Source organism: Tubulanus polymorphus, chromosome 4 (assembly GCF_964204645.1).
Source record: "Tubulanus polymorphus chromosome 4, tnTubPoly1.2, whole genome shotgun sequence".
Classification (NCBI taxonomy): Eukaryota; Metazoa; Nemertea; class Palaeonemertea; order Tubulaniformes; family Tubulanidae; genus Tubulanus; species Tubulanus polymorphus.
Window position 1 is genome coordinate 21,900,363 of NC_134028.1, and position 25,179 is coordinate 21,925,541.

General features: G+C 38.8%; 4 protein-coding genes across 6 annotated transcripts; 3 read left to right on the forward strand and 1 right to left on the reverse strand.

Moving 5' to 3' along the window:
- The first annotated feature begins 280 nt into the window (after positions 1–280).
- LOC141903723 (interferon regulatory factor 8-like) lies at positions 281–3,994 on the forward strand. 2 transcript variants are annotated; one of them, XM_074791980.1, is made up of 3 exons: positions 380–397; positions 1,775–1,914; positions 2,205–3,994. In XM_074791980.1, exon 3 carries the CDS (start codon positions 2,222–2,224, stop codon positions 3,410–3,412), a length of 1,191 nt encoding a protein of 396 aa, XP_074648081.1. In that variant the 5' UTR covers positions 380–397; positions 1,775–1,914; positions 2,205–2,221; the 3' UTR covers positions 3,413–3,994. The 2 variants fall into 2 exon arrangements, with proteins under 2 accessions (XP_074648079.1, XP_074648081.1); XM_074791978.1 differs by lacking the exon at positions 1,775–1,914 and having other exon boundaries at positions 281–397.
- Positions 3,995–6,020: 2,026 nt separating this feature from the next.
- On the forward strand, positions 6,021–9,722 carry LOC141903722 (urea transporter 2-like). The gene is made up of 7 exons (XM_074791977.1): positions 6,021–6,100; positions 7,011–7,537; positions 7,799–7,994; positions 8,100–8,247; positions 8,743–8,877; positions 8,986–9,035; positions 9,178–9,722. Exons 1-7 carry the CDS (start codon positions 6,098–6,100, stop codon positions 9,340–9,342), a joined length of 1,224 nt encoding a protein of 407 aa, XP_074648078.1. The 5' UTR covers positions 6,021–6,097; the 3' UTR covers positions 9,343–9,722.
- A 421-nt stretch (positions 9,723–10,143) lies between these two features.
- On the reverse strand, positions 10,144–12,087 carry LOC141904143 (transmembrane protein 26-like). 2 transcript variants are annotated; one of them, XM_074792673.1, is made up of 3 exons: positions 11,779–12,087; positions 11,394–11,556; positions 10,144–10,978 (listed from the first exon to the last, which is right to left on the reverse strand). In XM_074792673.1, the coding sequence occupies exons 1-3, from the start codon at positions 11,994–11,996 to the stop codon at positions 10,313–10,315; spliced, it is 1,047 nt and encodes a 348-aa protein (XP_074648774.1). In that variant the 5' UTR covers positions 11,997–12,087; the 3' UTR covers positions 10,144–10,312. The 2 variants fall into 2 exon arrangements, with proteins under 2 accessions (XP_074648774.1, XP_074648775.1); XM_074792674.1 differs by having other exon boundaries at positions 11,746–11,831.
- Positions 12,088–12,967: 880 nt separating this feature from the next.
- On the forward strand, positions 12,968–17,819 carry LOC141903968 (matrix metalloproteinase-19-like). Its single transcript, XM_074792388.1, has 11 exons — positions 12,968–13,071; positions 13,335–13,414; positions 14,002–14,120; positions 14,266–14,338; positions 14,527–14,672; positions 15,120–15,374; positions 15,808–15,918; positions 16,124–16,294; positions 16,508–16,659; positions 17,277–17,416; positions 17,702–17,819. Exons 1-11 carry the CDS (start codon positions 12,994–12,996, stop codon positions 17,775–17,777), a joined length of 1,401 nt encoding a protein of 466 aa, XP_074648489.1. The 5' UTR covers positions 12,968–12,993; the 3' UTR covers positions 17,778–17,819.
- Positions 17,820–25,179: the final 7,360 nt, after the last annotated feature.

A 25,179-nucleotide genomic window follows, 5' to 3' on the forward strand; every position in this document is an offset into this window, starting at 1 on the left:
AAATATGGCACTATGGCTAACGTGGCCTAATTCTAAAATCGACTATGGTTCCGTACCACGCATTTCAAAGTGTCCGCCAACTTGGAACAACAATCGTGTAGATCGCGATTTTACACGATTTTCCAACTTGACTGCAAATAATCATCACCCTAGCCCAAGTAGCACTCGAACCTGTCACTTCCAGCATGCCAGTCGCGCACGCTAACCGCTAGACCACTGCAGATATCACCACTCGCCATCTACCGGATTATTCCAAAATCAACTCCAATACCGCGAGTATCGGGAGTAGCCTAATACCGAGTACGGAAATCGAAAGCTGCGTTGCGGTTTTACCAGCTGCCGAGCGTAGAGACCAAAAATAGACATTCATAATAGAAAAGTTGGCTGAAAACGGACGGTAAGTGTCAGACGATGCGCTGTTTAGGCCTTAAATCGACCCGTTATGACGAGGGTTGGGACATTGGGTTTATTGTTAACGTTCGTCATAAGTTTCCGAAATACTATTTAGAGAATGTGAGTTGGGTCAAAATGAGACATGAATATTTGGAAGTTGATATCTTGCCAATTTGTTTTAGTAAACGCTAGAATGATGAACAAAAACTAAGTCAACCCCTGCTCTAATAAGCCCTTTGGGTATCCACTGGTCCGCATTGTTGAATTTTTTGTCCCTTTTTTTCGCCGTTTAATTATCTCTGGATTGGATTAAGATAGAAACAAAATTAATATATGGATGAACTCAGCTGATAATTAACTTTTTAATGATGTTACTCATTTATAAATTTACTGCAACAATGCGCGCTGGTGAAGTTATAAACATTGATATCGTCTTCCTGATAATTCAACTTGAATTATTGCTCATCTCATTCAAAAGTTCGTAATTCTTGCAAATTTTAATCTACATTTTCGGGGTTTTTAGCATCAATAGACATCTATATGTGGTCGTATGTGCTTTTTACCGTTTTTAAATATCTTTATTAATTTTAAGTAATTGCGAGTCAAACTTTCAAAACACGTTTTCTAGAGTCCCCTGCGTGCATCTTTATATCAGGAAATTTTACCGGTCCCTACTTACTTGAAAATCAAAATTTTCAGTAACTAGGGCACCTAGGTTTTTGAAAAATGGTAAAATGGCACAGTGGGTCAGCCGTGTGTACATAGGCCTACTTTTATGATAGACCCCCTCCTCTCCCTGTAAAAGTGAATTTTTTTTCAAAATCCATGGCTTAAAAAAGGCGAAATTCACCAGCCTAAAATCTCTTTCCCAATGCCGGCAATGTCGGCGATGTCGGCAAGTAAAACTAACCTACATTAAAAATCTCTTTCGCAATGTCGAAAATGTCGGCGATGTTAGCAAGTAAAGCCCAACGCACACGGCACCGAAAAAACGTTTTTTCCTCGTGAAAAAAACGTTTTCGATGTTTTTTGCTATGCCGTGTGCGGGGGAGGCAAAACACAAAACGCCGAACTGAAAAACGTTTTTCGCGAGCAAAAAACGTTTTTCACGAGCAAAAAAACGTTTTTCGCGAAACAAGCACTGCTTGATTTGCGAAAAACGTTTTGTGTAGTCGAAAACGTTTTTCGTCCCGTGTGCGTTGAACGTTTTATCGTTTGCGGGCAAAACGTTTTACGAAAAACGTTTCGTGAAAACGTGTTTTCTGTTTCGGCGAAACAAATGTTATGCCATGTGCGTTGGGCTTAACCTACACTGATCTCTGGCGCATTGATTTTTTTTCTTGTGATAAGTCTTGTCGTTCTACTTTTCCGTATACTATAGGCCTACTTGAGCCATTCATCAGAGCTCCGACGACGATATAGGGTAATGAAGAAGTGAAAGACCAAGAGCGGGGAATTCCCAGGAAATCCCAACAAATATAGGGGATATTTTTAGAAATCACAATGTGTTTCGTGCACAAAGTACGTACTATAAACATTAACCCTACCCCTTGAAAAGTATGTACGCTTTGAGCTCACCCCTCCCCCTTACGTGTATACGTACATGCGAACGGATAAGGTTAGCTTGTCGTCAAACATTTTTGGAAAGGTGGTACCGAACAGATCGATGATATTTGAGAAATGTTTTCTATATGTACCGATACATACATTCCACACACATTCCAAAGTAGTCCTCGAAAGCCACGAGCGGTGGCCGTACCATGAATATTGACTTACAAAAACATCAAAACGTGTTGTTTTTTATATTGCAGGTGAGTTTCCAAGTAAAATGTCTACACGACCGCCGAGACTACGCGAGTTCCTGTTAGATATATTGAATGATGAGGCAGATAGGGCTGCTGAATGGACAGATAGACGAGACGGAAAGTTTCGAGTTCGATGGATGCACGCCCGGAAACCCGGCTGGGACGAGAGTCGAGACACAGAAATTTTCAAACGATGGATCAATCGCGACGGAACGGGCCCATCGGACACCACGTCACTGCCACAGATGAAGCAAAACTTTCGTTGTGTAATGGAGAGATCGCAATATTTTAAGAAAATAAAAGCGATCGAACCTGATGATGGTTACCGATACTACCAGTTCGTGGACTGGGAGGTAGTTTCTGGTGTGGAGCTAATGGATGTCGATGATATCATTGGCCCTAGCGAAAACGGGGTTGCTGACCATCCACAAAAATCGTCAGTTCAAAGTGTTAACCCGATGAAATATTCTTTAAACGCCATTGAAGGAGGCCTTGTGTCAGCGTTTGGAGAAACGCCCGACCTACAGTTCTTCTCTTTAGAAATACACTACAGTAATGTAGTGGTATTAGAAAATACGGCGTTGCAAGGAAAATCGTGGAGAATAAACTACGGGATCGAGGGTCACAACCTTTCAGTTAATTCTAAAGAAGAAGAGATGGCCAAACAGTTGTACGGCCCACGTGACGTCCAGGTTTATAGCCTTCCGAGCGTTGTATCAAATGACAAAACCGAAGAGATATTGCTTCATTTGGGAAGGGGTATAATACTGGAATACGATGATACATGTGGAGACATTTATGTTGAAAGATTATGTGCGTTGAAAGTATATTTCCAAGGCTTCGGCTGCGCTGATTCCGCGACCCCGATCAAACGTTACACACGGACGAAGGTATTTTCTTATGACGCTTTCGATCGAGCGGCTTTGCTCTATCAGAAACAACAAGGACTGAAACCGTCAGCGCTCGTGATGATATCATTCGGGAAAGAATGGAATAGTCCGTATCAGATCGTGAAGACTGCCGCTTTGGCTCTGGTAACTAATAATCTGGCGAAACGACTGTTGGACGAACTTTCCAAGAAAATGGGCGATAGTTCACTTGAAATTTCGTCGTTGGATGTTCTTGACATGGCGTCTGAGAATCTGAAAATGCGTCAAATTGACCAATTAAGAATCAGTAGCGATGACTGGGACTGGTTGGAAAAGCATGATTGATGAAGATGTGGAGAACTTGCTCAAAGTGTTACAAAAGGTGCCAATTGAAAAAGAAGACATTTTTCTATTACCAGATATTCTTAAAGACTTTTCCATAATTGGGTTGCACGGTCTAAACCAATGCGTTCATTGTTCATGGTATTGCTAAACTACGTGTGTTTAGACGGATATTCGAATAATGACTTTTAATGTGTTGATATGTCTCAACAAACCATTTTCTTGCTTTCTAACATATTTTGTTTGTCCGTCAGGTTTATTGTATTTGTTTTGGTGACCTGGTATAGCTATAGTCACCTGGCAAATACAATATATATTACATGCTTATTATTTCAATTCAGACCTCTGAAGGTATTCCATGTCACTTGTTCATGAGGAGACAAACTAGATTTTCTTCGCGCAAGAAAAACTAAATTAAAGTCGGTTTTAGTTTGGTTCTGTTCATATCAACTTCGATCAGTTCCAATGCTTTTTTTCGCTTTTACATAAAATGGGTTGCATAGTCCGAAAAATTGTGCTCTTTCGTCGATGTAAAATTTTGACGATATTTTTATTGTTAGGAATTAGTTAACTACGTATGTTTAGACGGACATGAAGAATTATTGAATCGAATTAACACTTTAAAAAGAAGAATAAACACTTTCAATGTATATATTTTTCACAGAACAAAATGTGTCTGCCATTGTTATGGTTTTTTGGTTGACCGCCGTGTTGTGGGTGTCGGTGCGTGGAGAATGTCTACCTGTGTTGTATATTTGAGTAATATCCCCGGTAGTTGTATCGGAGTTGATTTTTTGGTTCGGTCGTGGAGCGTGCGCTATCAGTGTTGTCCCGACTTCTATTTCTTTTCAATTGACAATGACTAAACAAACGTTTGGTCTATCGTTCCATCATCTATTCCACTATAGCTTCTTCATACAATCTTCATCCCAATTATTTCGCAGCTTCTTATCTCTCTAGCTCCACCACCTTAAGTTCTCCTAGGTTTCTTTTTCTACTGTACTGAAACCCTCCCTTTTATACTCGTTTTAGCTTTCACGTGACGTATACTTCCACGCAGCCCGGCACAATAGCCTGTGACGTATCATCTTGTCATACCATTCCCCCAAGCTATGTAAAGCGTTTCTACGTGTATGATACGTCACAAGCGCTAAATTTAATACTTGAACTTACCTAGGCTGCTGCTATATCAAGCTTCCACACGTATACAGCCACCTAGGTTCAACTCCAGAATAGGTCAAAATAGTTCCATCGTGCAGGGTTTTCTTAAATGAGGGGAGTGGTTCGGTTTTAAATTGCCACCAGAAACCTGATTGTCGACCATTTCTCGGGTCGGCAATCGGCAATCAGAAACCTGATAGTCGACTATTTCTCGGGTCGACAATCAGGTTTCTGATTGCCGATTGCTGATTGCCGACTTCTGAAAATTACTTCACGTGCCTCTTTCTATCGATCTGCGCGTATTAATACTTTTCTCAGTGAAAATGTTGGAACCAACCCGCAGATCTACTTTTACCTGTTCTGGAGTTGAGCCGATACCTACGTCACTCTCACCAATCTTCTATTCAATGTCTTATGTGTGACGTAAGCATTCACGATGGTTGCTTGCTAACCGCAACTCCGGCTTCCTTTCCCGTTATCTAAACAACTAATATATCACCCCAATACCATAATCAAACAACTTCGATCAGTTTCAAAACGATGAAGCCTTTTACCTTTCTTCGATTTTTTTCTTTTTGTATCTATCATTCTTCTGCGGGTTTTCATCATCCTCATCCACTTGATTCTGATTTGGATTTTCAGAATTCGGGTCGGGAATTGTGTACTCCGGGTCTTCATATAGGTAATTCACTTCTCAACCACCTCGGCGCCAATAACGGAATTCTTTTCAGTATTTCCCTCAGATATCGGGTCGCATGAACTCTGTTTTCGGTTGCACGTTTTCGTTACCGGATCGTACCAGGTCGTCACGCATATCCTTAACGTTTCCGTACTTAACGGCGTTAACCTGATACATGTGTCCAGCCCCGACGAATAAACTCGAAGCCTTGGAACCGAATCTTATAAACCTCGTGAAGGTTTCAAATTTTTTTGTCAGTCGTCTAGACAATAAATACCGAATCTAATGCCTCGAATGAACAAAGATGCTTTGTATTTCCATTCGTTAAAGATCTAGTGTCGTTAGCCGCGATCACACGGAATCAAATTGGCACGGATCAGGATCACGTCCAGAGGGCACGCAAACGCAATAATTTGACCCGTGATAGAATTTGGTGAAAATAGAAAATGTGAGCAGTTGTTCCGGGCCAAAAACGCTCGTGTGATCGCGGCAATTGTACCATGCGAGCTTCGAAATGTTTGTACAGACTCGAAGGATTGCAGAGCGCCATAGGGCACCGGACGCGGATACAACCACTTCTAGGACTGAGTGAGAATATCAATTCAGTAGATTAAAAACTTGACTATTTGATTAATCAGTTACAACTAACACACATTGACCCAGCGGAAAGCTCATAGATTATACGATACATTATTCAGTTTTACCCGCTGGTGTTTTATCAACATATTTCGAACATTTATACAATGCACATAGACGGCGCATACATACATACATACATACATACATACATACATACCACAGACCGTACCACACAGATAATGGATTGGTTATGAAAATATCAAATAACGATGGTAAGTATCACCATGACATACCGTATAAGTTATTGTTTATTTTGCTTTAATACGTCGTTCCGATATTGGTTTCCAAAGGCTAACCATATTGTTCATACATATACGACGGGCTTTTATGTGTAGAAGATATGTTTATAGTATTTAGTATCCAATTGATGTACCAGCTGTCGTTCTGAAAAAGGCTGCCTACAACATGCATTGAATGGCGGAGCAGTCCTATTCTAGATCATAGCGTCTAAAATTCAATTAGCATTGAATTTTGATACTGATGCCACCTCGCAAAATATCTCAGAATCAGAGGCGGCTGTATTTCGTGAATTTTCGTTTTGCGAAACCTCAAATGGTTTTTATCTTGCTAGTGCGTGTGCGGCTGAAGCAACCAATATATCATGTCCTTAACTCGCGTATTTGATTAAACAGATCATGATTGTTGACGGTAATTATTGTTGAAGTCATTTTGTGATCATTGAGGCACTTCCTATTCAAGATTTGCTGTCTAGGCGCCGGAAGCATTTAGACCGATGTCTCGGCGCAAAGCAATAAATATTGTCTAAGAATTCAATGGTTTTCTAAGTTTAGTATCACGCTCGCGATCTCAATGTTTATGAAGCAGTATTGAAAATCATTCAAGACTGGAAAAATAACATTCAAAATTTCCAGTTCGTGGCTTCAAAGAAATACGACTCGAAGACCGTATAAAAGAAATGACATTTTAAAAGCAGTTTTGTCGGTCTTTGAATGATTTATTCATTTCGATCGTTACACGAAGTAAAAGGGACTAACAGATATTCAAACCAGATAGAACGATAAAACATATAATAGACTATGTTGTGGTCGTCGTCCTTGGGCCGATATTGAGCAGGAGTTTAAGGGAGAAGAGGAGGTTAAGATCTTATTGTTTTTATACTAGGCGATGCATACTAAGAAATACCAACTTGAACAAATGGCACCGACCGGTCACGTAGTCGACGAGGAAGCTGCGAATAGAGCGAAACCAGTCCATGATCAAACAGACGAAACGGAACCAGTCTCTGATGGCGGTTGCTGCGGTCGATTCTGGAATCTATGGGGGAACTATTTCGGTGGAGATATGAGTGCTGTGAATCGGTGGTTTCGCAAACACCACGTAATTTTACAAATACCGAACTACTTTTTGCGAGGGCTGGGAACCCCGATATTTTTGAATAACCCGATCGCCGGTGTAATCATCCTTATCGGAATGTTCCTCGGGAACGCGTGGCGTTCCGTCGTCGGCATCATCTCATTGTTGGCTGCTATATTGGTTGCTATAGCGACGAAACAAGATTTAGGTCTGATAGAGTCTGGCATTCTTACATTCCACGCATTGTTAGTAGGATTAGTGGCTCCAATATTCGTGTTTAAGCCCGACTGGTACTGGTGGCTCCTCCTACCGGTTGTTGTTCTCGCAGCTATCAGGTAGGGTCTAGAAAGTTCTAAGTATTATTGAAAAGAAATCATATAAAACCTTTTTGAGTCAAATCTGTAATGCAAGATGAACAGCATGCTAGTGTGTACCGTGCTGGTTTGATGAGGATAGAACCTAATACGAGTGTCAAAATGAGCTTAACGTTCCAGATCGAGACCTAGAATAAGCAGTCCGTATTGATAAAACCTGCTATAACATTTATTATTACTTGTGCGATTGCGCGGTATAACGTTTTTCATGTCTTGTTGCAGTGTTTTCGTTGCCAGTGGCTTAGGAAACATATTCGGCAAATTAGATTTGATCCCATTCAATCTTCCATTCAACATTTGTACCTTCCTGCTCGTGGCTTCATGGGGGGCTGATAACCCATTCTTTCCAGCAGGTGTTTACGACCCTCGGAATGAAGATAATTCCACTAATAGTAGTGCCGTCATACAATGGGATAAGGTAAGAGTCTGAACCACATTCTGTCAAAGTCTTTCTGCGTTTGGAAAATCATGTTCTTTGCCGCCATCAAAGAGGTAGATGTTTATTTCTTTTTGTATTTGACAGATCGGTTGGTCTATTCTTGTCAATATAGGACAAGTGTACGGCTATGAGAGTGCTTTGACCGGCGGATTGATACTAATAGCCTGTTTAGTGGCTGCGCCAATCACGGCTCTGCATGTCATTTTGGGTTCCGTTATCAGCACCATCAGCGGTAAGTGTACTGACAATGCAAATACCCACCTCAATATTCTCCACCTATATACTGTATTTCCAAGATTCTAGAAAAAAGAACTTCTGTACCTCGTCGATTATCGAATTCTTGTACTCAAGAACAAACAGATTGGCCCTAATTCTTATTGACCATAAAATGCCTTAGAAGATACAAACATAGTACCTTCAATTTTGTTGAAATGATTATCGTTGAATTACAGTCATCAAAGTTGAGTAATTTTACGGATGGATATCGATTGATCTTGTAACCTAGTTACTCAGATTTAAAGCCTATATGTTAAAGCAATCAAAACAGGAGTACAGCAAGGATCAGTTCTGATACATCTACTATTTAAAATATCAAATTTTTATGATAGATTGCCAGGACATCAAAGCTTTCATTCTTTCTTGAAATTGAACCATGGTAGAGGGAAAATATCGAGATTAAACACGTGCGAGTTTTCAAGTTGAATTATTTCGGTTGGTATATTTTCAGCATTAAGTTTTGCAGCGAATCTTGATTCGATTTACGCCGGTTTGTACGGCTATAACGGGATCCTTACCTGTTCAGTACTGGGTGGGTACCTGTGGGTGTTTTCCGTCGACTCCTGTATATATGCCTGCATAGGAGGTAAGCAAAACCCCAAGGACTCAATCAGACTTTTATTTTCGAATTGCTATACTCCCATTGACTGCAAAACAAATGCAACTGAAGCAATATCAAACATTTTCTTTTCAGCGATTTTTTCTACGTATCTTTTCGCGACACTTGCTAATATTCTTTATGCGGTAAGTTCCGAGTTGGTGCCAGCTAATAATGCCCTGAGTGTGGGCTGGGGAACAAGAAACTAATGGTTGCGATATAGCTTAATTTGAAGAATGAAATGTTCAAGGAAGGAGAATGACCATATTATTGTATATTGATTTGTAGGTGAATCTGCCAGCCTTGGCGTTTCCGTATGCGCTATCGTCGATCGTATTTCTAGGACTGACCAGCGGTCGCGGAACCTTCGTGCGCGTTCCAATCGATCAGATAACCTACCCCGAACAACACGTGTTCATGAATCGTAAAGGAAAATACGTTAAAACTAGTTAATGTCTCGACTGCAGACGTCTACAGTAGAATTTAGCTGAAGGCAGAAGTCCGGGCTAGAGGCTTTCAGTCCAATCAACTCGTTTGATTTCATCGTTTGTGCTGTAGTGTATTTGAAATTTCATTCTCCTGTGCAATTGTTTAATGAACTTAAACTTTAGGGAAGCTGATTCCATCACGTCAATGAACTTGTTTTGCACCACTTCAATACGGTTTGTCTTTGTACACTTTTTACCCATGCAATACCCTATAAACTATGTACGTTTCTTTTATTCGGTAACTTCACATACCGTAACTATCTTGTATATAAAGCTCAACTCTAATTTTTGTATAAAAGCTCAACTGAAATCTGATTTTGTCATTGCAGAATAAACTATTTTTCGTCCGGTACATGCAGGATTACCGTTTATGACCCGCGTCTAAATTTTCGTCACTTGATCATCATTTAGTATCATTGCTCGCTTTGCTTCATGTTCCGGTTCTCAGTGATTCGAACCTCAATCCTGTTCCTGGACCCGTGTCGTATCGTGAACTACTCGACGTTATTTCTGATGTTGATGGAAAGTTTGAACGAAACTTTTCCGCTACTGGCAGCTGAAGTGTTACTGCAGATTCTCGCCATCCGTCGTGCAGATTGCTGCAGATATTATATATTGGGTAAAAAGACCTCCCATACCAACAAACACCATTCACAAACAAATCAATGACCACCATTCACGACATCAAGATTTAAACATAAAATATGAAATTTCATTGTAATCATTTTATTTTTCCGAGATTATTTCTATCCAAAACAATAGTCATCATATGAGAAAATAAAACCCACGCCCTACTAAAGCGAATGTTCTAAGTACGCTAACCTACGCAGATAAAAATGATGCCAACAAGAGAATTAAGTCCGTGATATCATTTCTCGGAAAATGCTTCTTAAGGCAATAGGTCGTTGACATTAAGGTGCAAAATATCGAATAACTTAAGCCTTTTGGATAAGGACTGGTAAGACAGAAGTGTTAGACTTTTTCAGTTCTATCGCCCTCTGTTTAGCTTTTCTCGCCGCCTTCCGTTCGTCGGAACAGCACAGCAAAAAGAACAGGTACAAATCGACGATCAGCAAAATCGCGTTTTTAGCGACGAAGAACAAAATGGAACTGGTGAATAGTTTGTACGTCGACATAATGTATAATCTCATAGCGAGATACGGTCCGTCCATACATAAACACTGAAATAACAACGACCATCTCTCATCAATTAGAATATTAATGTATTTAGAGTTTTTCGTCTGATTTCCGTCGGTTTGTTCTGTTGTCGCCTTTTGTTCCACTTCCGGCGTTTCGTCATCCCTATCTTCGGTCGCAGTTAAATAGAAACAAAACGGAACTAAACTCCACGTCCAAAAGGCTAAGAGAACATAAATCTCCGTGTCGCGAACTTTTTCGATTTTCATATCGCTTTGGGTTTGATAGAATTCGATGACGTCGGCGCCGTTTGCGATGAGCACCAGTAACAGTCGCGCCAAACGGAAACGATCGACGAGTTTGTTCGGCAATAAACAGCGGCCAATAACGAGCAAAATGATCATCGCTTGTTGGATACTCATTATCCACCGGAGATGAGATAGTTGTGGAATGGCGACCCGAACCTGTAAGATTCATATGCAATATAAACTATGAGTTTTATATATGATTAGAGATATACGTAATAGCTACACTTAAACACGGAGAATAGATTAGATGATAAAAACCTACTCAGTACAAATTTAGAAGCAAATTTGATTTTTGCAACCTTTTAATCAGGTGGTATTGATTGACGATCAAATGTAGTCTAACACGTCTAAGCGATATGTGAGGTTTAACAGATCCTGTATCATTCCGACTTCTTAATTCCTATTGCCACGTAAAATACTAATCGAAAACACACTACGTACGCGAGTTCGGATAGCTTCGGAAAAACCATAGCAGCGATGGTTTTTCCGAAGTTATCGGAACTACATTTTCAAAAACCGCGGCAGTTTTTTAAAGTGTATAGAAGTGTAAGAATAGTTGAATAGATCTTACCCCAAATATTTTCTCAAAAGTGATTTCTATATCTTCGCCTTCGCAATCCTCTTTAAATCGACCGGTTGAATTGTAATTCAGAATGCATCTATTGTACTTAGTCTGCAGTAACCAAATGCAGGTAACATTCGGAATGAGAAAGAACAGGACGCACAGGCAGAACCTATAGAGAACAATTTTTCAGAACTAAGCGAGTATCATTTCATGCTTTGGTTTTACAATCTGAAGGAGATTTTCAGAAACGGATTCCAAATCTTAACCCAAGAACTGTGAAACTAAAAACAATCAATTTGCATCAAATAACTAATTTTTCGAATATATTGGAAAGTCATATCATAATGATCCACCATACTTCAAATTCATCCGTCGAAGTAGGTATTTTTACCATTTGCTGCTTTCGACACCGTTGAATTTCTTCAACCGATAAATCCCTTCCGCGATCAGCGGCACCAGCAGGACCGTTAGTGACCAATATTGCAGTCCGTAGCCATCCACTACTCTCGAAATCGAAACCAACGCGAAACAAGCGAAAATCACCCGCACCAAAATCGCCCTCGATATGCTCGATACATCTTTACGAATACAAGCACACTTTATCGTCATCACGGTTTTCTTACTACGAGCCTGGTTCAGTTATTTCGCATCCCCCGCAGTGTCGTACGAAGAAACGTTTATATTTAACTGCTATAAACCCCGGGCGAATTTCACAGACAGTCTTAAAACTTGTAGTCATTGTGTGAATGGTCGTCAACATTGTTTATTGCAATATGTAAATAGTTTACTTCGACTGAAATTTTCAAAACCTGTTTTACATGCACGTACTGTAATAGGGATTATTCAAAGATTTATAACGTTGAAGAGAATATTTTCAAGATCACTGAAAGTTCACAACATGTTTTGTTGCTTTGTGGCACTGTTCATACATGAAAGCAGAATATCTATCAGAACTGTTCACTGGAATGTTCGCTGGCGTCATAATTTCATATCTTCTTCATCTGGACCTGTTTTCATTCTGCCTTCAATTTCGTGCATTGGAGAATTGCCACGATTAGCGCAAAATCGAAAAGAGGAACTAATAAATGCTTCCCATAGCTTTTGAAACTTGGTTTATTGATAACCATTTGTTTAAAAGAATGGTTCTGCTGTAATGTTTTTATACGACGGCGGATTTTGAATGGACTGGCAATTACAGATTCAAACTCTACCGATCATCAGGTTCACAGATATTTCGGAATCGGAACGCTTCGAAAAAAGATTTCGGAATCGGTAAAAACCAATCATTCAACCTGCTTCAGAAATCGCATAAATCATTTAATATTAAGAATACTACTCATTCATGATTGCTGATGATAAGCTTGTGAAAACGAAAAACCATTCAGTGACGTATATAAGACCATGTACATGTGTGTATACGTATATGAACAACAAAAATGAATGTTTAACTAAGGCAAATATGATTAGTATAAATCAGAATATATGTAGAATTAAAAATCAATACAATATTTGTTCCGGTGCCATTAATTGTGATAAGATAAATATGTTTTAGCTATTTTTTTCGATTTGAGGCCTCACAAATTCTGTTGGTGCTCCTCTTGTGGATATGACCATCATGTGGAGAATCATTATTTCATTTGCTGTTTTCTTTTCGGGAATATTGAGTCATATTGTTGATCCTGAAGTAAGTTTTGGATTGAAACGGATCTTAAAGCTCAGGTTTCGGGGCAGATTTTTATCGAGCCTTTATCATTCTCAGTTATTTCCTAACAATAATACCATTTTAATCTACTCTATTTGAAGTGTTCTTTTCGATTCTTCGACGAAAAATCTTGTGTGTGAACCTAGCGTTATGCTTTCTTGTTGGATATGAATGCTAAAATCAACTAATCGTTATGCAGGGCATATATTCACTAAAAACATTTCATATATTTACCTCTAAATCAGCAATACCTGCAGAGCTATGGATATTTGGCGAAGTCTGAAACCGGTCAACATAGTCCAATTACATGGAAAGGAGCCATCAGGTACTGTGATATAGAAAATATCGATGTCACGACACCATATGTGATATCATACGAAATAAGTATTTTTATTTTCAAAAAGAGTTATTCACGCTGTCTACTCATGAAAGCTGCAGTGTTGGCTTCTTCAATTTTGGAGATTTTACTGGAATCAACTGTATTCGAGTCACTATTTTGCTCTTTAATCGCTGTTAGTATAACCCATTCCATACACTATACACCATTTTGTCTTGGTTCGGATTCTCAGAATGACGCCACATTGGGAATGAATCAGCACGGCCGATCAAAAGTCAAAATTAAAGAATGCGAAATTTTTTTCATCCACTGAACACATAAACACACAAATATGTTGTAATTGAAAGGATTTAGAGCCATATGTCAAAAGCCACTTAATTGGCATAACGGCTTCCAGTAATTTTACATGCCCACTGTTAGTAGATATCCATAAGCCCACGTCGTCAATCTATCGGATTGAACATGTTCTATACTGTACCACAATTAGCTTCTACATGTGATAAATCCTAAAGTACTTTGGTGATTTCATTGTCATTTTTCAACGGTTTGTCGTAAATCAAAATTCGATGTTGCAGAAAATTCCAAAGATTTGCGAACGTTCCCGAAACGGGGAGACTGGACGAAGCGACGTTATCAAAAATGGAGGCACCACGGTGCGGAGTGGCGGATGTGAGAGGATATGCTTTGCCTATTGGTAAGATTACGAGTTTAATCTCAGAAAAAGGAAATATGAAAATAAAATGTTACGAAGACGTATTCAATTAACGATTATAAGTCGTTCTATTTGTACGTGTTCGATTAACCAAAATTGAAGATTGTGAGAAAACTATGAATTTCAGTGTCTTGGAGCAGACGGTGTATTTCGTGGAAATTGATTAATCATACCCCGGATATGTCTGTCGAAGAGCAAAAGTACGTATGTAACTCATACACGTACATCAATACGTCATACTGTAGGCATCCACATTAAGACTCAATTTAGTGAATTCGTTGATATCTCAATTAATAAGAATAACAGGGAATAAGGATAAGATATCGTGTTAAGTCCTAACGAAAGGTCACGAATTGATTTGTTTTCGATGAATTGAATCAAAATTCAGAATGGCAATTACGCGCGGAATCAACTACTGGACTACTGTTACAAACATCTTCTTCACCGAGGTGGGAGCGCACGAACCGGCTGACCTGACAATATCGTTCGGTCGAGGAAATCACGAAAAGACTTGTAACCCGTTTGATGGACCAGGTAATCAAAACGGACGAATTCTTCAATAGGCGAATTCATCTAGTAGAGCAGAAATGGGGATACGCTGTAGCATAATGATTGGACTTGTTTTATACTAGAGGCGAATCTGGGGCTCTATAACTATTCCAATGAAAAGGGCACATTTCTATTCCTGACGAGGCCACGTCCCAGAGGCTCACAGCGTAAAGTAGAGGGTAGGGCTCCTGCTCCAGAAGTCGTTTAAATCTAAATCCTATTTGGTGCATTATGAGCTGGTAGACTTCGCTAAGTTATGAATTGAGTAGAAGATTACTTGCTGAGTTCACGATTCCGTATTCCTCCAAATGGTTAACTAACCTTCACCATAATATCCCAATATTTACAGTGAATATGGTCTGCATTCGTATCTTTCAAATCAGCATTGAATTATTTTCAATTTTAATGAATGTCGTACCTTTGACAATTCAGGTGGCGTCCTCGCGCATGCGTATTACCCGGAAGACGGTCGGCTTCATTTCGATGACGACGAGTTTTGGACGGAAGGAGGACACGACGGTACAAATCTACGAATCGTTACCTTCCACGAGATGGGCCACGCGTTAGGTTTGGGACATTCGAACGATCCACGCGCCATTATGGCACCCATCTATCAGGGATACTGGCCCCACCGAGATAACGATATCGTCCCGGCAGATGACACCCATGGGATTCAATCACTTTATGGTACGTTGTGCGTGAGTTTCTCTGTTTCATTTTCCATCTCACCCAAAATCTGGAACATCAGATACTGATCAACTTTGAACTGAATTATCGAGCTTCCAGCTCCATACATTATATCACGGGAACAATTGTAAATCATTTTTCACTCAGCGGTCGGTATTATAGTTTTCAAAAATGATTGATTCATTGAAGGGAAATGTTCATTCCGCTTATAACTGAAACATAGAGAAATATAAAAGACTGCTAACGACCCCTGGTTGTTCCCTGCTAACCATAAGTAGCGTACCTTAAACTTTCGTCAATCAAAGTTCGGGCTTCACTCATCAATGTACCGCTAGCACTGATTCGATTCCGAGTCATTCCAGGGAAGGGTTTGGCTTTGAAAGTGACAATCAAATAGCTACTATTGATTGTCCACTAACTTTATTTTTTGCAGGTGTGAAAGACCACACGATGACGTCAAGGTCTCCAATAATTGAACCTGTACCGACTATTTCCCCTCAACAATTCAACCCATGTACCGAAACCTTCGATGCGATATTCACCAGTGAGTTTTCCATTCAGTGATAAGTTTGTCTAATTAATCAATATATCAGTACGAACCCTTAGCGCAGCTTCAGGTGTCATCTAAAATATTATTGTTTCCTCCACGAGTCACAGATGTAACAATTACACATGTTAGATATTCAAAGGTTGGTTCGAATCCTGAAAAACATCTTCAAATATGAACCGAGCATTTCTCTCCTCCTTAGCCGACGACGGTGTGACTTACGCGATGAAAGATGGCGTTGTGGCTAAAATGAGTCCCCAGGAAAAAAGACCTGTCTATTATCGATACTACGATTTATTTGACGTCAAACCGACCGTCGACACAGCTTTCTTCTCGAATATCCCACTGTCTCGAGGTTTATTCATACTCTCAGGTACGTACAATGCTTTGCCGTTTGGATTTTAAATTCAACATCTAAATTACATTTCAATTGTAGAAAAAGAACAATACAAAATTATGATAGTGGGTCGTTATTATACGTTTAACCTTTTCGAAGAAATACATGTAACATTGGGAAAAAAAATTAAAACGAAAATATGCGGGATAAATAAGTAATAGGTATCTTGAATGTTAATTTCGTTTAAAGGTACAGACATGTATCGATATTACTACGACAAACGCAGTCAGACATTTATCTTGTCTCCCGGATATCCGAAAAATAACGCAGACGTACTCAGATACCCGACGCACCCAGATGCAGCTTTCCCTGATCCCAGCGGTTGGATTAACATCTACGAGGTATGCTTAGGTTTTGACTGTAGTGAACTGATAGAAATCTCGGTATAGTTAACGAATAAAAACCCACTGTAGATTTGTCGAAATAGTTGATATCCTAACACTTGTATTTTTTGTTCCGGAAATGAGGTTTAGTTTTAACCTGGAAATTGTAAGGAAATACACTGTTTCTACAAATCTACTGTGGGTTTTTATTCGTCATGCTTAGGTTTTGTCAGGGAAGACTCGAGCGGGTGCAATAACATCAATGAAGCACAATAACATCAATTAGATTGAATGAGAGAACTACGTATTTAGAAATGACCTATACTGACTCAATGATGTATGGTTCCTGTCATTTCAAAATCCTCCAGTAGACACTTGAGAATCATGAGACTGTGCTACGTTCTGACAGGGATTCGAACCTGATGGCATCACGAGACTCTGCCACAAAACTAGAGTGCGGTAGCAGAGTCTCGCGATGCCATCATCAAGTCCCTGCTAAGCGAGGATGCAAAATGTAGGCTGTTGTAAGTTCGGAGTCTAGATTATCTGCTTCATCTGGTACTATCGACAATCTGAAAATTGGATTTCGTTGTTTTGAACAGACTCGCCCAATTTTTTATCTAAATATTTTGTAGGGAGATCGATTCGTGTTCTATTATGTAGGAGAAAAAGAGGTTCGCTCCGAAAAGACTGTCAACTTCCACGGCAATCTCCCGAGCAACCTTGACGCCGCTACAGCTAAAGACGGATTGGCTTTCTTCTTTAAAGGATCCGAGTAAGTAACCGCAAAACCATTGAACAATTGATAAACAGTGTTTTCCCCATGATTGAAAACAATTCCCGAAGAGAAAACGCCAATGTCAGTGTATTCTAGTCAATTTCAAATTATGGCAATTGTACATCTTGGATGGATTGAAGTGACTCGTAATAAGATAATATTTTGGGAATTTGTAAACTAATGCTTAAACAAGAATAAAGGTCAATCTATGCTAATTAAAAAGTGATGTATCATATTTATGATCTGCAAATAACTTAAATGAATTTCGTTTTTGTATTTCAGTTACTATACTTTAGTGCCGGGAACGTTCAAAGTAAAAGGCCCGTTCAGAAAGGATAAAAAGTGGATGGGATGCTAAACAAGTTTTGCTTTTTTTCCTTTTCGAAAATAAATTGTGGGTAAATTTTGGTTATTTTGACCTATTCTTTACTGTCTAAATATCTGTAGAAAGAATTTTTCAATGCACTTCAAGAGATTGTCGGATGTTGTATTCTATAAATCTATAAATGCTCGGATTATTCCAATAGTATTGCGGGATAAAACTGCTTCTTGGGATCAAATAGTGTATGCAGCATAGTAAGACATGGTATTCATCTTCGATTGGAGTACTACTGCGGACACGAAGCAAAGACATGTATTTACAACATTTTTTAGATGTATAGACTCAATAGCGTTAAGGCTGTCAAAGGCCCATATTGGACTAATTTGACTAGAGAATCAAAAATATCTAGTTTAACTTTAGGAGATAGAAGTCTAGCGTCCAACAGATTCGTTTACATGATAGATATTATTTACAATAAACAAAACATAAATATGGTTAAAAACCATGGCCAACAATCAGGCTTTTCTGAGCAGATCCCGTTGATCCGTTGTCCGCTAAGGCCTTACAATTACTGACATAGCCTACAAAAACAAACAACTCCGAAAGTCCGTCTTGAGTATTTTAAGAATTGTTATCTTTTTACCATCTTCTACAAACATTCAGGATTTTAAACTCTTAACTCTTTGCCCTGTAAGCAAGCAGAAAGCCAATTTGTTTTCGATGGGAACCTACTTCACGTTTCGTAACAGAACCTGCTTCACGTTTCGTAACAGTCTTAGGTCATTCTAGAGGTCTTTCCATTGTTTTAACCGTTTTTGAAAAATCGTGCAGGTCGCACGGTATATTTCAAATAGTACACCTGACCAAGATTTTGAGAATAACTTCATGCACGGATAGTTCCAGCGAGTCTAGTTCAGAAGACCATTCTTTTGACGCCGCAGAATCTCTCGAGAAAATACGTGCGGATTTCTGTTCCGACAAGAATGTATACATAGAAATTCAGTGCGAAGTTGCTCGACAATATAATGTTTAAAAACCTGTCGAGAAAATGTTTAATACTGTAAGGTATCGGTAAAAATGTCATGATTGTCGACGGCATAGTGGTAACAGTAAACACTGTCGATACGGCCAGCAGTATGATAGTTGTACGTTTAGTTTTTATCGATTTAGTACCACTCGATGATAACTCCGGTGACGTTTTGAAAAGATTTAAGATAATGATGAAGTTAGCGCAGATGATGATACACAATGGCGCGACGTAAGTGTACGAGACGCTGAATACCATTGCCGGTTGTTTAGAGGATAATAACATACAGCAACCGAAACCTTTCACGTGTTTCATATTAATAATCGTCCAAGATGCGGCTATTGAACTGAGGGCAAAAATAATCGAGATAATTAAACCTGCGAATTTCGGTGTACATATCAATCTTGACGCGAACGGGAAAAGAACGATGGCAAGCCGCTCAGCTGTTACAGCGACAATAACCCACGTACTGCTGTAAGCACCCAAAAATGGCAGGTATTCGTAAATTGCGCATATCACCAAACTGGCTGGATGTAAATGGAAGTCGGCGAGCTTGACGAGTATGTACTGCAACACTGGGATACCGGTTGTAGGAATGCACACGGACATGTCAGCGATCGCTAATACGACGAGGTAGTTGGCGTAAGAAAAACGACGAAAGCGTTTACTACCCATAATTAGGAAGCTGGCCACGTTACCGAATAATCCCAAACAGAAAATAATCGGTAACGCGATGATGGTCAATGTACGCACGGCGCCGGTGGCGTGGATCACGGAATTAAGCATCTGATAACTGATGTAGGCAGGTGTAAGACCAACGCCTGGTCCAGGACGTGTACTGTTCATGGCGAAACGATACCTGCCTCATACGTATGATTCAGATAAAATACATTTAGAGATAGTTGTCAAGCGAAGAGTTACCGCACGAATGGTAAGAGTAAGTATCATCATTATTTCGTAGTTGATTATTGGTTGCAATGCGCTCGCAATATTTTGCAGGACTCGTTATCTATAATTTTCTTGGGAGGTGGTTTGAAAATCTTGGCAGGTTTCCTCCAAGCCCTCGAGCAAAATCATAATCGACTGAGATAATGTAAATAGATTATCCGTCAGTTTTTGTAATGAGCGTTATGTTAGGGTGACGCTTTAAGTAGTGAAAAATGTCGAGTTAGGCATCTACTCTTCGGCATCTGCTTTGTTTGGTATCTGACTTACGAAGGTGGGAAGGGTGCTGCGCTAGCACCCCGGTGCAGCGTATTAGTGTACGCGCATTGTAGCAATCGACAGATCGACAAGTCTTGGAACTTATTACGACCGAAAGACTGTTCCACGGTTGCAAAATTGACTCGGGGTCAACTCATTTAAAATGAACTGATTTCAACTTAGAGTTAACTATCACTCACTGTGGAAATCGATCCTGGTCTAGACGAGCAATGCTAAAACGACGTCTAAAGTTCTTGAATTATTAAAACTATTTTAGATCTGTCTCGACTTCAAAGACATTTCAAAACATCAACGATTAAGGACACGTTTCATTCAAATCTGAGCGAATAAAGTTTAGTGATCATTGGTTTCATACGACTTCATCTGGCTTCATCTTGTATTTCGCTGTATCCAAGTCTCGATAATAACCAGCAACGCTTTATGCTAACAGCCTTTCAGGAGTGGAGCCTTTGACACCAGACGGGTGTTACACGCTATCGGGCTTCTTCCACCTGTCCACTTGTATTCATAAAATTCCATCGATTGCCATCATATCAATATTTAGTGGAAATAAAATATATTATATCATATATATACTTCAACCATTTTTGAACAGTTTAAAAATAATAGACCATTGTAAAGTCATTCAAATTCTATATATGTATGATATACATGAATCGATTTCACATAATGCTGAATGAATATGCATTATCATGATTTTTGAAGTTATGAATATCATGAATCATTTATTATCTTATCCTAAATTATAACACGTTACTAATTACTTCCTTTCGTTCTTTTGTAGCTGGGGTCACTTGCATATTCACAGCTTAGCCTACGACCATCTCAAGTTCTGTAGTCAATCAATACCAGTCTAGGGATTTAAGACCACTTTTGGATTCAAGTCGCGACTGTCGAAATTGAAATTTATTTTCATTAAAATGTTACATAGTTGGACGTTATTAAAAAGATAAGGTAAGGAAGACAGATTTAACAAAATAAACACGGGCTACACCAAAAGACTGAAACAGTCTATCCAGACCGTATCACCCAGAAGCATCCAAACCACATTCATCACACTCACACATCATACAAACAAATATCAAACAGACGAATGAAAATAGAAAATGTTTACATCTTACATATTTTATGATTATATATAGATTAACGTAGGTCCATAAAGAATAAAACTTACTAAGTGCTGTATACACATAATATGTTTAAACTAACGGTTTATTTTGTAGAGAAATTTAACTAGAAAATCTTCTGTAAAAAATCTGGTCCCTGTAATAGAATGACTCCCGCAGCCAATTCGATCATTGAAAAGCAAAAGCCTGTCTTCAAACTCACTTAAAATAACTCATTATTATGGTGGCTGATTCGGGCCATAGCGTAAAATTCCTGGTATGCAAACGAGGGCGCCAGAACGCCAGAACGCCAGAACGCCAAAACGAAAAAGGCCAATTTTCTTTAAAAATCCGTTTTGGCGTGCCAAAACAAAGTTTATTCCGTTTTGGCAACCCCGCCAAAACAAACATTCAACCTCAGTAAAATTAATTTTCAATTTGGCGCGTTGACCTTGTGTTTAATTTGCATACGTGATTGAAAGTTCGTTTTGGCGGGGGCGCCAAATAGAAAGTTCGTTTTAACGGGGGTACCAAAACGGAATTTTCTTTGTTATGGCGCGCCAAAACGGACTTTCAGAAAAAAATTGGACGTTTTTTTTTTGTTTTGGCGTTCTGGCGCCCTCATTTGAATACCAGGAATTTTACGTTATGGCCCGAATCAGCCACCACACATTATAGGTTGACTGTGAATTAGGTAATTGAAATTTCGAATTTTAATTGACGAATTTGTGTACAAAAGTAGCAAGATTATTGAAATACTTAATTTCTAGTGTGTTTAGCCGAGCAAAAATATCAGCAGCTGGCCCATGAAATCAAACTTCAAATTATACCGTTCATATACATGTACGTTATTGTATCATTTTCTCTACAAAATCAGGCGAGGTCCGTGATATTGTCCTGCGTCCATGGATAAAGCGAGGCCCTGAAAAAAGCATGAATTAAAAAAATATTCATTCCTCATTACGTAGATTTATAAATGAAACAAATAAACCACTATTTCTATTGGTTTGCAGCATCTCGAGCAACAATGTAATGTTAGATTTCTCATATTGGCCGAGCTAATAAACAGTTATGTTCGAATGATTCCGACATCTTTCAGTGGTAAAAACCAATCTACCCGTTGTATTTGAACAGTTGGTGGGATGAGCGCCCATATCAAATATCGCTCTCCATCATAATATCCAACAATGAAACATATTTAATCGTCATAACAAATGCTATCTGAGATCTGCGTAGTTAACGACAGAAAATATCCAGTAAAGTCGAGAATTTCGACAGCAATCTGTGAACATGTCATCAAAGGTAATGTGACTATTCATTTATACATGTATATAAAATCGTTAGTTTTCTTTGAATATCGTTAAATACCTTAGAAATGCTAACATCTCATCCACTCGATTCAACCCTGCGATCGTCCACGTACATTTAAGCAAAGAACATCATTGAATGTATAAGCAAACACATTACCGTGGGGTAACGTTAAATGTATTCTTACAGCAGGAAAACTGCTTTTTGATTTGCGACATTTTTCCTTGAAATCGAGTAATTTCTAGAACTATCTAATGTATGAAATAGTTTAAACAGTTCCTTCCGTCGCTGCTGCAAATTGAGACATTTAAAAACATTTTTTTCTTGTTTTTCAGTGTATACTGATTTTAGTTCTGATGATGGTCGCTTCGGGCGCTGGGGTTGTTAACGGTGACTTGGCGGCCCTAATGAATAAATGTTCAATTTGTCGCTTGAACTGCATTGCAGGATGTACCAGTAACCCAATTGGCTACAATTACTGCTATAGTCGATGTTACGGAAACAACTGCGCTAAATGTCGTAATTAGTTACGGATACGTAGATAAACGTAACACACCTTAAGCTCACGTGAAGATAAGTAAAAAAAAAAACAATTATCAATTCACACACAGTTCCACCGTCGTTGGTTGTTATTTATTGGTTGAAAGTTCATTTCTTCGGTAAAAACGTGCAATTTCATCTCTACAGCAACAATATGGAAAACTATTGAAAAAGAAAATAGATTTCACAAATACATTTATACGTGAGAATTTATGCATAATAGAACATCGACCTAAAACTATATGCTATATTGTACGAATCTTTCCTTCTGTCTATGTTCAGTAAAGGTGTTTCAATGCTTCGTAACTATTTAACTGTTATTATTGAATGCGAAAGATTGATTACTTTTATTTTTCCATCACACGTAAAGAACAGCTTTAACTCATTCGTCATCGCTACGTTTGTATTATCATTTTATATGTTCATATATGTTCATTTTATATGTACATCAATATGTTCTTATTATCCGATCACAACAAGCGTAAAATTACAAATCAGTTACAGAGGTTTTCTTTCCATTCTTTACAAAGCTTACACTGGAGGATGGAGTTTATATACAAATTCGTAAAATCATGACCAGCTTTTTTATTCCGAACAATCCTACTTTTCACAGCGAATGTTGTCCTTAATTGTCCTAAGTATCAAATCCACGCAACGGAATCGACCCTCAGCGACAAAGATTTTACGAACTCAAAATCCGAAGCCAACTAAAACGGTGCTTACAATAACTATCATATTCACGATCGTAGAATTTTCAAAAAGAATTTTACAAGCAGACGTTTCATGCAATCTACCTGTTCTCATCGATTCTAAATTCAAATAATGATTTCATTCTTTGTACAGTCGTCAACGGTGAAACAAAAATATTTTGTTTCACCTTTTGAAAATGAACTGAAATTCTGACAATACATGGTCGGAAGTTTAAAGACAAATATTATCGAAAGTGAAAAATATTATCGAATAGTATAATAACTATTTTTCTCATGTATTCATTGATAACGATGACGTTATCGGTGTCTAATTCTCTCATATTTTGTCCAGTTGTTGGCTTAGTGTTCCGGGCTCATGTTGGACGAATTCCAATTCTAGTTTGACCAGACTCCCGGCGAGGCTATTTACAATTCGACCTCCCCTTCTACTACCACTCGAGGATCTATCTCCGCTACAAGATCTAATAATCGCAAGCCATTTAGGATAAGCCCTAAAAATGAAAAAAAAAACTACTCAAAATGAAAGAAAAAAAAACTCGCATTAAAGCTTATTTATATCATAACAGCGCCTAGCTTAGATAACGTCTCATTGTTATATATCAACGTAAAAAAGGATTAAACATGCCTTGAGAGAACCTACGAACTTAGAAGTGAAACAGGTATCATAAGCGCGCGCTGGGTTTTCCTTTCACAAAAAGATTTACATGGTAAAAACTGATGCAGATGTAAAAACGGATTGATTAAAAACTGATGCGAAATAACGAACATGCTTCCAAGTACTTTTAAGTCAAGTAGTGTACTAGATAATTTGATGGGGATATCGTCCTTGTTGAATATGTATTCATAAAACCAGGAACTGAACATTAATACGGTATTCATAGCTATAGAAAGCGATTGAAGGTCATAGAAGAATTGATTACTGGCATAATCATTCATGTGTCGAGATCTTATTATTTCACATATGTCGAGGAAAATACCTCAGAATTGCCACCAGTTCGTAGTTTACTTTTTTAATGTTTTCTTCTCTAAACGATGAGAAAAGATGAAATACTAGCAATGGTTCCGGTGAATGGTCTGGATATCTGTAGATTTCGGGCACTGAGGCCGATTTTTTCAGGCTTGAAACCACCGATGTATAGGATAGATACGATGGATTACGTTACGATAGGACCGTCGGAACGAATTGTAAGTTGAAGTTGGCTGATCAAAAATAGATTCTAGGGTTTGTGGGTGCACCCCAATAAAATTTTGAAAAATAAGATGCAATTAGGTGCATTCTGAGCCTTTTCGTGGTTGAAATTAGCAATTATATATGCTCACAATTTCACCATTTTCGTCGACTATACGTAAAAAGATAATGACGATTACAACAGTGCACATTCAAGGAAGCTAAGGATACATTGTATAACATGATGGTTAACATTTATTAAAACCCACATGGCGATATATCGCGATATTCGACATACGTAGATATGGCGACTTGCCGAGTTGGAACGCCTGGAGCCCCTCTATCGCTTCCGTAG